The sequence below is a fragment of the Bubalus bubalis genome, chromosome 4 (assembly GCF_019923935.1).
Source record: "Bubalus bubalis isolate 160015118507 breed Murrah chromosome 4, NDDB_SH_1, whole genome shotgun sequence".
In the NCBI taxonomy this organism is placed as follows: domain Eukaryota; kingdom Metazoa; phylum Chordata; class Mammalia; order Artiodactyla; family Bovidae; genus Bubalus; species Bubalus bubalis.
The window spans coordinates 32125496-32138502 of NC_059160.1; the positions used below are offsets into that span (position 1 = coordinate 32125496).

The 13007-nt window shown below is 34.4% G+C and overlaps 1 protein-coding gene across 13 annotated transcripts in view; it reads right to left on the bottom strand.

Annotated features, from left to right (window-relative positions):
- Window positions 1–13007, bottom strand: part of C2CD5 (C2 calcium dependent domain containing 5) — a 92291-nt gene that overhangs the window by 20879 nt on the left and 58405 nt on the right. For all 13 annotated transcript variants that reach the window (XM_044941239.2, XM_044941238.2, XM_044941240.2 and 10 more), the window contains 9 exons: window positions 11609–11800; window positions 8037–8223; window positions 6090–6254; window positions 4146–4286; window positions 2176–2239; window positions 1727–1788; window positions 1408–1506; window positions 697–786; window positions 129–216 (listed from right to left, as the gene is read on the bottom strand). In XM_044941239.2, the coding sequence (XP_044797174.1) occupies window positions 129–216; window positions 697–786; window positions 1408–1506; window positions 1727–1788; window positions 2176–2239; window positions 4146–4286; window positions 6090–6254; window positions 8037–8223; window positions 11609–11800 (1088 nt within the window). The remainder of the gene's footprint in view (window positions 1–128; window positions 217–696; window positions 787–1407; window positions 1507–1726; window positions 1789–2175; window positions 2240–4145; window positions 4287–6089; window positions 6255–8036; window positions 8224–11608; window positions 11801–13007) is intronic.

A 13007-nucleotide genomic window follows, 5' to 3' on the forward strand; every position in this document is an offset into this window, starting at 1 on the left:
AAAAGTAACAGTATCTTACCAAAAAACATATCATTTAGTTACCTATCCTCTATATTTCTTCACTGAACTATAAAATAGACAAATATATTTTTTTCACTGAACCATACTCCCATCTACCGCAGGTTTACCTCTTTGCAATAACTTCTCAGCGTGTGTTTTTGTAGTCTGTAAAGCCTGATTTTTGTCAAAAGTTATTGCAACTGCTGTGACTGTAACCTAGAATCACAGAAACAATATGATGAGCGAAGTAATCATTCCCCAAATCATCTTCTCACAGATCTTTCTCACTACATACAACTTATACAAACTGGCTAATCTGCCTTTAGTTTTACTGGTTAAGATTCCTAACCAGAACTGCACATAAACTCAAATATTCAGACTACAACTAAGCCCAACATGTACACCGAAACCTAGGTATTCCAAAAAAAGCTCAAGAACCTTCTCTAAAGGATGGAGACTGCAGAAGTCACACTGAGACAGAACTCCCAGTGGGTATTACGCTGGAACACACATTTGATTCCACCTTTAGATAACTAGAGTTCACAAAAGTAAAACGGACAGATAAGGTCTGACTCATACTAACATGTTTAAAAATATTTTGAAATAAAGCAGCTTACACTTCTCAATTATGGAAAATGTATAATATTAAAACAGATCAAAGAAATCTTTTTTAATAATAGAATAAACTGTAATTACCTGAATTAATTCATCTTCAGGGAGAGAGACTGTAAAATTGACATGGCAGAGGCAGCAGGGGGTCATAGACCGGAGTTTAAAATACAGGCTCTACACAAAAGAAAATGTTAGTAATATCACTTCTTGTAATTTAAAAATCCATAAAAAATGATTTTGAATGCATATTTTACTGTGGCAAATAAAATTCAAAAGATTAAAACATTTCTGTTTTGTCTATTCTTTCATTAAGAATACAGTTTGGGTGGGGGGGACACATGTATACCCATGGCTGATACATGTTGATATAAAGCAAAAACCATCACGATATTGTACATTATCTTCCAATTAAAATAAATTAATTAAAAAAATAAAAAATAGAGATATTAAAAAATGAATACAGTTTTAATATCTGAGCAGACAGTAATATTTAGTCATATTTCTAAGTCATAAAAACATAAGAAAGAGGGATTTTAAAAATTTATAAATACAGATTTTTATGCAGTTTAAAGCTATGAAATAACTCAAAATATATATCTTTTATACTATGGCATATTAGGATGGAGAGGACAACTTTGGCATTTTACTTGGTGGCAAGTTAAGACTGACAAATAAATAAAAATAATTGTCCCTACCACTGTGCAAGGTATTCCAGACAATATAAGCACTTTTCTTTTTAAATCTCATGATCCTTAGGCATTTTAACTAAGGTATAGTTAGTCAGAAGGTTCCTACCTTAAGCAAGTTTTCACAGAGATCATTAAAGTTCTTATTAAGGGCTTGATTAGTCAGGTTAAGGCTGCTTAATCGGATTACTCTTACTGATGTAAACATCTAAATATGGGAAGATATAATGGCATGTCATTTCATTATTTTTAACTATATACTGTAACAGAAAATAAACAATAACTACCATACTACTACTATAATAATTATTTTCTAAAAAGATAAGATTTAATTGCAATAAGGAGGCAAAAAGAAGACACATGTTAAGAAAAAACTTGCCAAAATCACACATGCTATACTTGTTTAAAATTAAGAATAAAAGGTTTACCTGTATTTCAGATGTCCAATTATTTATACCAGGCATGATTTCTGTATTACAACTATAAAAGCCTGTCAAAATAAATTAGAGTTAAAACTTATGATACTATTTCATTTATTCTTGTTGTTAAAGGATAACATATTTCAATTATTACATGAAGTCCTAACTGTAAAATCTACTCATTCTTTTCTTCTAAAACTCTATACCTCTGGGAAACTTCAGACCACATTAATAAATTAGCATGGTTTGGGGGGTAATGATAAACATAAAAGGATTAAAAATCAGCTCACAAGTTCTAATGTAAATATTTTTAAACACTGTGTTTTCAATCTTGGGCAGCAAAGAACATGACAGAATGTAACACTGACAAAGCCTTTAAAGTTAGTGCTATAACAATTATGAACCAAAATACTGATATGCAAAACTAGTCTCCTCTTGGATAATTTTTCTCTATTTACCTGAAGGAGGTGGGACATCAGTGAGGAGAGAATGTACATCTTCCATAGCATCTGTGTCATCAATCTGAAAATGAGAAGATTAAACCTATCACATAAATAATAAATATATAGTTATTTTTAAGATTATTTTTATTATTTATTAAATAGAAAACATAAAGCGTCAAGGAAAAGTAGAGCCATTTTCCCCTAAGTTAAAGCACAAAATTTGAAAAAACTTTTCTAAAATCTATAAACTTTACTGCAATAATAATTATAAATACTTCTAAATGAAATATCTTACATTACAAAGTACACAGGGTTAGAAAAAAATCAAGCCTTTTCTCAAGACTTTTTGAGGGCATGTTTCAAAAGATTTACAAAGATAACATAAATAATCACTACCTCTGTTTAAACTAATAAAGTGTAACGTTAAAAAATCTTTTGGCTAAATATGGAACTGCTTTAAAATAGAATTACATAGGGATAAATTTAAAGGTATATCTTAAAAAAATAAGTACAAATTCCATTTTTCTTACATCTCAATATTCTGTTGTGAATTATAAATAGTGAACATATCCAACTGGACATATATAGACATTCCTCTGTACCCTGGGGGTCTAAGTCCCACCTCAGACCCTTGAGGTGTCAAGAATCACTTTCACTTACACTTTGCTTCAGTTACCCACAGTCATGGCCATACCTCAACTGTGGTATTCCCCAAAACATTTCACACCAAGATCTCAAGCACTCTCCAAACACAACCCCTGTGTCTCTCTGTCCCTTCTTTTACTGAATCTACACCTTGCCTTCTTGTCCACACTTGAAGCACTTCCATTCTCCAATTAGCTAGAATCCCAGGATCAGAAGTATAAAAAAATGCTCTGGATCAAGGTTTAAGTAATGCTAAGAATCATCTGGAGGGTTTGTGAAAGATTCCTGGGCCCCACATTGAAATATTCATGTTCGAGGTCTGAAGTAGGGGCCCCAGGGTCTGAATTTCTTACGAACTCCCAGCTGGTGCCAATGCCACCTCACAGGACACTGAGTAGCACTGCTCTAAACAGAACCCTGGAGCTTGTTACCTCTTAATCTTTCACTGACCTACTACACTTTTCTTTTTCCATTCTCAGATTGTAGAAATTATGAGAAAAGTGTACAAAGTCATATAGTTTGAGTTTTCTACAAGGTAACACTCTTATTTCAGTTAAGCCTTGAGCATCTTCTACAGCTGACATCCTAATCATTCACAGGCACTGTTCTAGACTCTTCAAGCCTCCAATACCAACCCAGTTCAATTCTACTATCACTTTCCTGCTTTACTGAGATGCAGATGTCGGATTTTTTCTCTCAACTGTCACCTTACCAGGAAACATTTCTCAGTATCTTCATTTATTTTCCTTTCCTTCAGGATCAAAGAAAGATCATCAACCCTTTTAAAGCTAAGCATTCTACAGGGGAGTGCCTAGGAAGCAGATCTGTGAAAGCAGAGGTTCCATAAACCTTTCATGTCACATTTATTCTTCAGGAAAGTCAGTTCTGAATGTCTTTGTACAATGAAAGTTCGATTACATATTCTGAACTCGGCAAGAAAACACTACAGTGCTTATATTATTATGTTTACATGTAAAAATGTTATAGTAACATTATGACCTATAAAGTAAATAAGAACTATAGTAAGTGAAGGAATAGAACCTTATTTAAATTAATTCAAATTTACAAAAATAGCTCCAAAAGTTTAATGTTTTTATTTCAACCCCAACATTAATTCTTCTCAAACCATCTACATTATTTAATCAGTCATCTGGTGTTAAACAAAAGATATATTACCAAGTCTTGATATCTTCAAATTTGTTGTAATTTCTGTAAGAAAACATTCTTCTGACATTTATAACAGTTGTAATGATAAAAATCGCACCAATTTAGGATTTGATTGCAAAAATACATATCTTATCGTCCAAAAACTTTTAGAAATTATTTCAATGCAATAATACCTCCAAAACAAAGGCATCTTTTTTCCCATGTGAAAGGTCCAATTCTGTAACTTCATCAGAGCTTTCTGACTGAGATCTCAAAAGTCTTGAGCGTTGTCTAGGTTCTGGAATGGGGGATCCTATAATCTCTTCAGATATCTCCTAAAAGAAATATAATTGCTTTATATTGTATCTTTTTCTGTTTAATGGAGCTTCAGTTGACATGTTACATAGCAGTTTCAGGTGCTCAACACAATGATTTGATATTTGTATGCTTCAGTCTGGTTTTAAATTTGCATATTAATAGAAAACTACGGGGGGGGGGGTCTGTAAAATGTATTCCTAGTCTATATTTAATTATAATCTTTAGGAATAATTAAACTTTTATAGAATACATGTCTATCTCTTTTAGTCAGACACAACTTGGGGACTAAACAACCACCACGCCTTGATACAATAATCCAGAAACTATCAGACACAGCAAGGCAACACTGACATCTAGTGTACAAAGAGGACACTACAACTGGTAGGGAACTAGCGGTTTTTCCAGCTCACAGTGTTTTCTACTCAACATTTGAAAGTCCTAAATAACTCATAAAGAATTAAAGATTATGTACCCAAATAACATTCTAATCTTTTATATCTTATGCAGTGTTAGTTTTTCAAAGCCCCAATTAGTAAAATGTGGTATATGATATACATATCTATGTTTGTGTTTGTACACATAATACATATATTATACATGTATTTGCTATGCAACTTATTAAGCTAAATAAATTTTGACAGTTACAATGATCTTTTCAAGGTAAATGTATGGTGCAATCTTTTATGGGTTTGTAAGTTTTTACCTATTTTATAGCCAAAGATCGCAGCTAACTAGAGGTTCTAAATAGCTGCTGGCCACAAGGATACCAACAGAAAGTGGGTATGTGAACACAAATGTAAAAGACAAAGCTTGCTGTTGGTATAACAGAGCTATCTTTAAAAAAAAAAAAAAAAAAAGACCAAGGAAATTATTTTTAAAAAGGTTTTTCCAAACTGTTTTCAACGTTCTCTGCTAGTGCACACCTTACATAAGACTGCCACCGCAGTTTCCTAACTCAGCTACTCCGCAGCACCTTCATATCCATTACCTTACTTGCTTTCCACATTAATCTGCCCTACATAAATCTGACAGGGTGCCTGCTACAGTGACTACAAAGTGAGAAAGAAAAGACCCTGCATTTTTTAGTATTTTTGCCATAGATAAGCAATCTTTCATTATACTAAACAAAGAAAATTTTAAGCCATTTATTTGGTTACTTAACAAGGACTTATCTATCGGGAGGCTACTACTAGGAGGAACTGGCTGGGCCACTAGGAACACAGCCCTGATGCAGCTTCATTCTACCGACAGCATCAGGCAAGTAAGTGAGTCACTCATCTTTGTGACCCCATGGACTACACAGTCCTTGGAATTCTCTAGGCCAGAATACTGGAGTGGGTAGCCTTTCCGTTCTCCAGGGGATCTTTCCAACCCAGGAATCGAACCCAGGTCTCCCATATTGCAAGTGGATTCTTTACCAGCTGAGCCACCAGGGAAGCCCAAGAGTACTGGAGATAGCCTAGCCCTTCTACAGTAGATCTTCCTGATTTAAACCGAGGTCTCCTGCATTGAAGGCAGATTCTTTACCAACTGAGCTATCAGGGAAGCCCAGGAGCAACAAGCAATACACAAAAACATACTTCACACATAAAGACACACAGAAATAAGAGAAACAGAAAACAATAAAACACTGAAGGGAGATGGAAGTACCAAAAATTGATGGGACAGTTACCATTTTTTCAATAGGGTGTTTGGAGTTGGCTTCCCTAAAAAATAAGACATTTGAGCATGGATGTAAAGGAAGGAGAAAGAATGAGTAATAGGGACAGCAAATTGAGACAATAACTTATGTATTCACAATGGAGATTTATTTCACTTACCGGAGGATTGATTTCATACAACTCTTTATTCTTGGCAATCGTGTCATTTATCTTCTTCTGCATATGAGATATATGCTGCTCGTATGAGCCATCATTAGGAGTCTTTCCAGCAATCTGAATACCACCAGGCGTTGGTAAAGCTGCTAAATACACACCGGTGGCCGACTGGTAAAAATAATGGGGGAATAATGAGAAAAAAAAAATCTAAATCGTAACAGTCCTTCAGTATTCATATTCAGAAATATGGTCCTTGTCCTGTAGGAAAAAGATAATTAGCACCAGTGTTTGCACAGGACATATGTAAAAGAACACAGAAAAACAGAACTGGTAGCACAGGGGTTGGTTACTCCCAGTGAGAACCCTGGGTAGGTCGGACACAGTAGTGACAGGACAATTTGCTTGGCTCTGCACACACAACCGGACTTTAATGTGCACAGAAAGAAACAGCTCAGGAAAATATGATTGAAAACTGTAATAAAATAAGTATTTCATGAATGAGTAGTTTATCTTTAAAATGGCGAAAGTAAAAAAGAAACTTATGCAAAGCAAGTAAAGAAACTGAAGTTCAGAAAGGATAGGAAGCTTACTCAACATCACATCAATAAATGTGGAGAAGAGATGTGAATGTGTTTCAAACTCTTAAAACCAAGAACTTTCCACTATATCATCCTAACTTCATAATCACCAAGAAAGAAAACCTGATACAGATTTATTTTAAATATTTAATTAAATAAAATTCTGACTTTGTAACAGTACTGCATGTCATTAGTACTGAAAACCTATTAGGGGAAATACAAAACAAGATAAAACACACACACACATGTGCTTTATGTTTAAATGTGTTTCTGTAAGGAAAGAAAGCAAAAAAAAATGTATAAAAGTACCCACAGCAAATTATTAACATCAAAGGAGTAGAATGGAGAAAAGAGAAGACAAGTCTTTTAACTCTGGATAGTTGCATAAATTTTAAGAGCTGTTGTTGTTACTAAAATTTTTAAGCAACTGCCAATTTTGTTAAAGTCCATCCTGGAAAGCGTGTGGTGCTCTATGAAGTCTGGTCCCCAGAAGCTCTTTCTCCTGGTTTGTTCACATGTCCATGACTGGACCCACAACCCAGTCTCTGATGCTCAAACTTAGAATGCCCTCCACACCATATGAAGCCTGAGAGCACCATCTCTTAACACTTTCTTAACTGCATTCACTAATGAGGCAACAACCCAGCATAGCTGAGAACACAAACTCTGGAACTAGACAGGCCTGCATTTGAAACTGAGCTCTGGTATGTGTGACCATATCACTTTGGACAAGTCTCAATCTATTATGGCATCTGTCTTCTCTTGTAAAGTTAAGATAATGCCACATTCCTTCCAGAGCAGCGCAGTGCCACATACCCGGGAGACACTCATCAGAGATTACCTATTGTGAAAGCTACTCTTGGGACCTTGAGATTCAGGTGTACAGACTAAAAAAGTCTCCAATAGTTACAATGAGTGTCCCTAGTGATTAAGAAGAAAAGATCAGTAAGAATCAGAAAAGGCAGTATATGAGGCAGGAATGTTAACAATGCTAAGAAGGAAAAACCCTATGTTAGCAAGTATAAACAATAATAAAGTCCAGACAATGGTGGCCAACTTACAAAATAAGGTCTACATGGTAATTCTTAGAAATGTGACTATAAGAATTATAATCTGAATACAAAAATAGAATAATAACATAAATATAAATTTATATAATAGTTTATTAATTTAATTTCAAAATAATTTCATAAAGAAATATAAAAGTATCTGAAAGTCTATCACTGGATTTCTTTTCTTCTTATAATGTCCCTAGCCTTTAGAAGTCTTAATGCCAATAGCTAAGTCTTCTTAAAAGACTCTTTGAATCTCATAAAACAGAATCTACAACTACATGAATCACAAAACAAAAACAAAACATCTTGAAACTTACCGCTAAGCCCATCAACATATTTTCGCCCACTGTGATCTGAATTCTCAGTCCAAATAAAGCATTCATTGCTTTGAGTTTTAGTTTATTCATTAGCTGAGTATGCACTTCATATTCCATAAATGGCAAGAGATTACTGATGGCTGTGGCATTTGCTTCTGCCTGTGCCTTCTTTTTTAAGCGACACAACCTATTAAGGAAAATAATGTAGTCAGTGGACAGTGTTCCTGACACCATCTTAAGCGATATCCAATTTTTAAAACTTCATAAAAATGTGCTTGATTAAAAACATTTACTTGCTTCAGATGGGCTTATTATGTTTTATCAATAATCCTTTCTGCCATTTTTTCACTGTATACACTTTTGGTAAAAGTCCCATTTTGATAAACCAAAGGAAAAAAAAAATCTCAAAATCTCTAGAAATGAAACAAATAGTAATCAAAATCATCAGAGAATATAATTTTAAATCTTAGGTTTCATAACTCCACATGATCATATAATGGGTGGACAATAGAGAAAAAAGTTAATTTACTCATTAAAAGAATATAAAACTTGAGTATCTACCATGTGCCAGGCACTGTTCTAGGTGGTGAGCAATGATCAAGGAATAAAACACAGAGACCCTGCTCATGACTGTATTCCAGGGGAGGAGTAATTAAAAAAAAGGCAAAGAAACAAAGCCAACTGCAGACAACACTTAAGAATCAGGTATGTGCAGAAAATAAACCAGGGGAAGAAAGAATAATTGGACAGAAGGCCTCAGAGCAGAGATAACACCTGAGCCAGGATCTTAAAGACAAAATAGAATTGGGACTGCTGGAGAAAGACAACGATGGAATGAAGTTGGCATATTACAAGAACCAAAAGGAGACCATTGTAGCTCCAGTGAAGTGAGCAAAGGTGAGGGCAGCACAGAGGAGGATGCAGTTAAGCATGGGCATGAATATTTTAGGACTGGTCATGGTGAGGAGTTTGATTTTATTCTACCAGCAATGGGAATGCCAGATAGATTTTAAGAAGTAACATGATCTAATGTATATTTTAGGACATCATTTATACTGCTACACAGAGAATGGTGCAAAGAGAACTGATGTGGGAATGGTGAACAAGAGCTACTTAGGTGACAGACAACAAAAGCTTGGACTAAAAAGTTGACTGAAAAGATGAAGAGAAGATCCCCAAACTGGTAAGCCAGGCTGCTCAGGCCAGTAGTTGTTAAAAAACAATTGCTGGGCTCCATCCCTAGGGTTTCCAAATCAACAGTTCTGGCACAGAGCCTCAATATGCATTTCTATACATTCCCCCAGGATGGTGATGCTATTGGTCTAAGGGCCACACTCTGAGAACTGCTGAAGAAGACTACCTAAAACAAGGAAAAAAAAAAACAAAACAAAACTGGATAAACTATGTACTTTTAAAAATCTTCCTAAAAGCATCACAGGACCAGGGCAAGGGGCAATACAGGGTATAAATATAAGTGGGTAGCATAAGGAAGTTCTTTTGTGGTGGTGAACAGCTGTGTATCTCGCCTGTGACGGTGGTTTACATCATCTATTTGTTGGATAAAACTGCATAGACATATATATACACACACACACACACAAATACTTAAATGAATGCAAGTATTAAAAATGTAAAACTGATTCAGGTCTGGAGCATAGTTAAAACCATTATAACAATGTCAATATCCTAGCTGATACCCTACTACAGCTGTGTAAGATGTCACCAATCGGGGAAGCTAGGTGAAGGGCACACAGGACTTTTTACAATATTTGCCAAAGCAAGTAAAACACAATGAACAATAAGCAGCAGAAACAACAGAAATAAAAATGTTTTAGATATTAAAATAATCAGTTACAGAATCAAACACAGACTATAGTATGTGATATCAGATTTGAAAAAGAATAAAATACAACTTCTGGAAATCAAAAATTTTAAACCCAATTATTAGGCATAATAGCATATTAAAGACAGCTGAAGACAAAACTAAAGAACTGAAAGATAAGAAAATATCCAAAATATAACATAAAGAAATAAAAAGATTAAAAATATAGATAAGAAAGTAACAGACATAGAAGAGGCAGTCAGAAAGTGACACATACTTTAATTGGAATATCAAGATGAGAGAACAGATGAATCACAGAACTAACCTAAAATTTTTTAAAACACATGAAAGATACCAATCTATAAATTCAAGATGTCCAAGGTATAGCAATTAGGATAAAGAGAACTCCATACCTAATACTCTACAGGGAAACTGAAGAAAACTGAAGACAAATAAAATAGCTTGCACACAGCCTGAGGGAAAAAAATAGACAAACTTCAAAAGAAGAACAGTTAGTCTAATAGGTTATTTCTCAACAGTTGCAATGAAGGCCAGAAGGCAGTGGAAGAGTATTTTCAATGTGCTTAAAGAAAATAACTGCTAGCCAAAGATACTGTTTAAAGATAAAATAGGCTCATTTTCAAACACGTAAAAATAGTTCACCATCAACAGATCCATCAAAAAAATACTCAAGGAGATAACTCAGGTGAAAGAAAAACTATTCTAAATGGAAGGTCTAAGATGCAAGACGGAATGAAAGCAAAAAGGAAATAGATTAGAAATATAAATAACTCTGATGTGGGGAGGTTAGGCAAGAGAACAATGTCTAAGAATACCATATTTGCAATGAAGAACTGAATAGAGCAAGTATCACTTATGAAAACAGGAAAGACCAATATGAAAGAAATGGATAAAATCAGCAGTTCAATATGGAACAAGTATGAGATGCTTATGAAAGTGGGGTATAAAGTAGACAGCAAAGTATATGGGTCTGAAGCTCAGAATAAAGTTCTGAACTAGAGCTATACATTTAGGAGTCCTAGACTTACAGACAGAATACAGATACATAGGAGTTGATGACTTCAACTAGCGAGAGAGCTTCGAGAAGAGGGTCTGAACTCATGGCTCTCAAGGAACAAGAAATGAGGAGGAATGAAGACTACATATAAAGGCAGGAAAAAAGAGGACATGTGGCATTGTGAAGTCATGAATTTCAAGGAGAAAACGATCAGCTGTGTGATTATTGCTGAGACCTTAAATAAAATGAGGACAGAAATGCTCCATGGATTTGGCAGCCTGACAGTTGTTAGTGACCTAGATAGCTGCAGCTGTTTCCTGTGTGCTTTCCAATTTCCTATTCCAGCACACTTTAAAGAGAACTCTTAACAGCTAACTGAAATTGTTAAAAAAAAAAAAAAAAAAAAAAACACAAAAAACCACATAGCACCATTCTTAAAAAGAACAAAAAGTCAACTTCCAAAATGTATCAGATATTTAACGTCATTAAAGCATACTGAGTCACATCCCTCACCTGTGACAGGTTAGTTAATAATCTTCATAATAATAAACATTTGTACCTAATTTCAATTTTTAAGACTGCTTTTGCATTAAAGTTTATCTGAGTCTCATAAAGAGGATTATTTTTCCTTCCAATTTTCCATACAGTAAAATCATATGGATCAAATATGTCTATTTGACTTCATACTCTACATTCCTTCAAGGACCCCAAGTACTGTCTTCACAAACATACCTTGCTTGAATGAGACAACCTTTTCCAATAACTGTTGCATCCACTGGGAGGTCTATGGTTGTGAAGAGAACATCAGGAACTTTTTGTTTCCTGCAGTTATTGCAGTATGTGAGATGAGCTGGAAACGGCATATTCAATTCATCATATGGTATATGGCAAAATCCACAGCCTGCAGGCAAATTTTCTTCTAGCCTATATGGATACATTAAGGGGAAAAAAGGCATTCTTGAAAAATTCTACACATTTTTCCAAAAACAAATATTCTCTATCCAGTACCTGTGTACAAACTATATCATAACTTTGACCATAATAGGTACCACTATGATTGATAAGAAATAAACAGGAAATCAGAACCACACACTGTTATGAAAGAAGAGGCTTATACAAGTAGAGAGGCATTTTCTATCAATTATGTTTTTTTTATTTTTTTAATTGAAGGATAATTGCTTTACAGAATTTTGTTGTTTTCTGTCAAACCTCAACATGAATCAGCCATTGGTATACATATATCCCTTCCCTAAATTCTTATGTTTGATGACCTGACAAAAACCACTATTATTCCAATGGTTTCTTCTTTAGGATACAACATAAAAATGAATGGTTGATATTTGACAGAAATCAAACCAATATTGCAAACCAATCATCAATCAATTAAAAATTAAATATTTTTAAAAATGGCTAGATAATAAGAGTGATATGCTTTTATTATCTGAAAAGATAATACACATAAAATCAGAAAATAATTCCTAAGGGAAAAAACTTTACCAATCTGAAAAAAATCTACAGTTAGAAACAAATGTATTTAAGAGGGGAAAAAAGTCAAAGCTAGGCACACTCTAAAGTTTCTAATTTCTAATGTCTGTTGTAGCCTTTCAGAGAAACCAAAACACCTGTGTTTCAGAAATGAACATTTATCATACATGAAGCAGAAAAAAATAACCCACAACCTTCCCATTCATCGTAAAATGTCTACTGTAATAGGCTGTTCATGAAATCACTTTAGAATGATTAAATCCTTTTCCAGTCATTAAATCTGAAGAAATCAGGAGAATAGGAAGGGAAGAGGGAAACTCCACAGAGAACAGCAGGATTTCACAGTCATATCCATGAATCTGAAAAGATGTGGGTTCTCAATTCTGTTTCATCTAAAAGTTTACAAGTTACTATATTTCCCAGGAATCAGGCTTTGCATAGATTCTTTGTATACATTATTTCACAGAATTTTCTCAGTAAGCCTCTAAATTATTAAGTTTCTCCCAGATATTATTCTTTTACTGGTGGGATGGCATTCTGGCTTATTAGAAGTAACAGGGGAAACAGATATGAGCAGAGCTGTGAGCCTAAGCAAGTCATTTAACCTCTGAGAGTCTTCTCTGTAAAACTGGAACAACAGTATCTA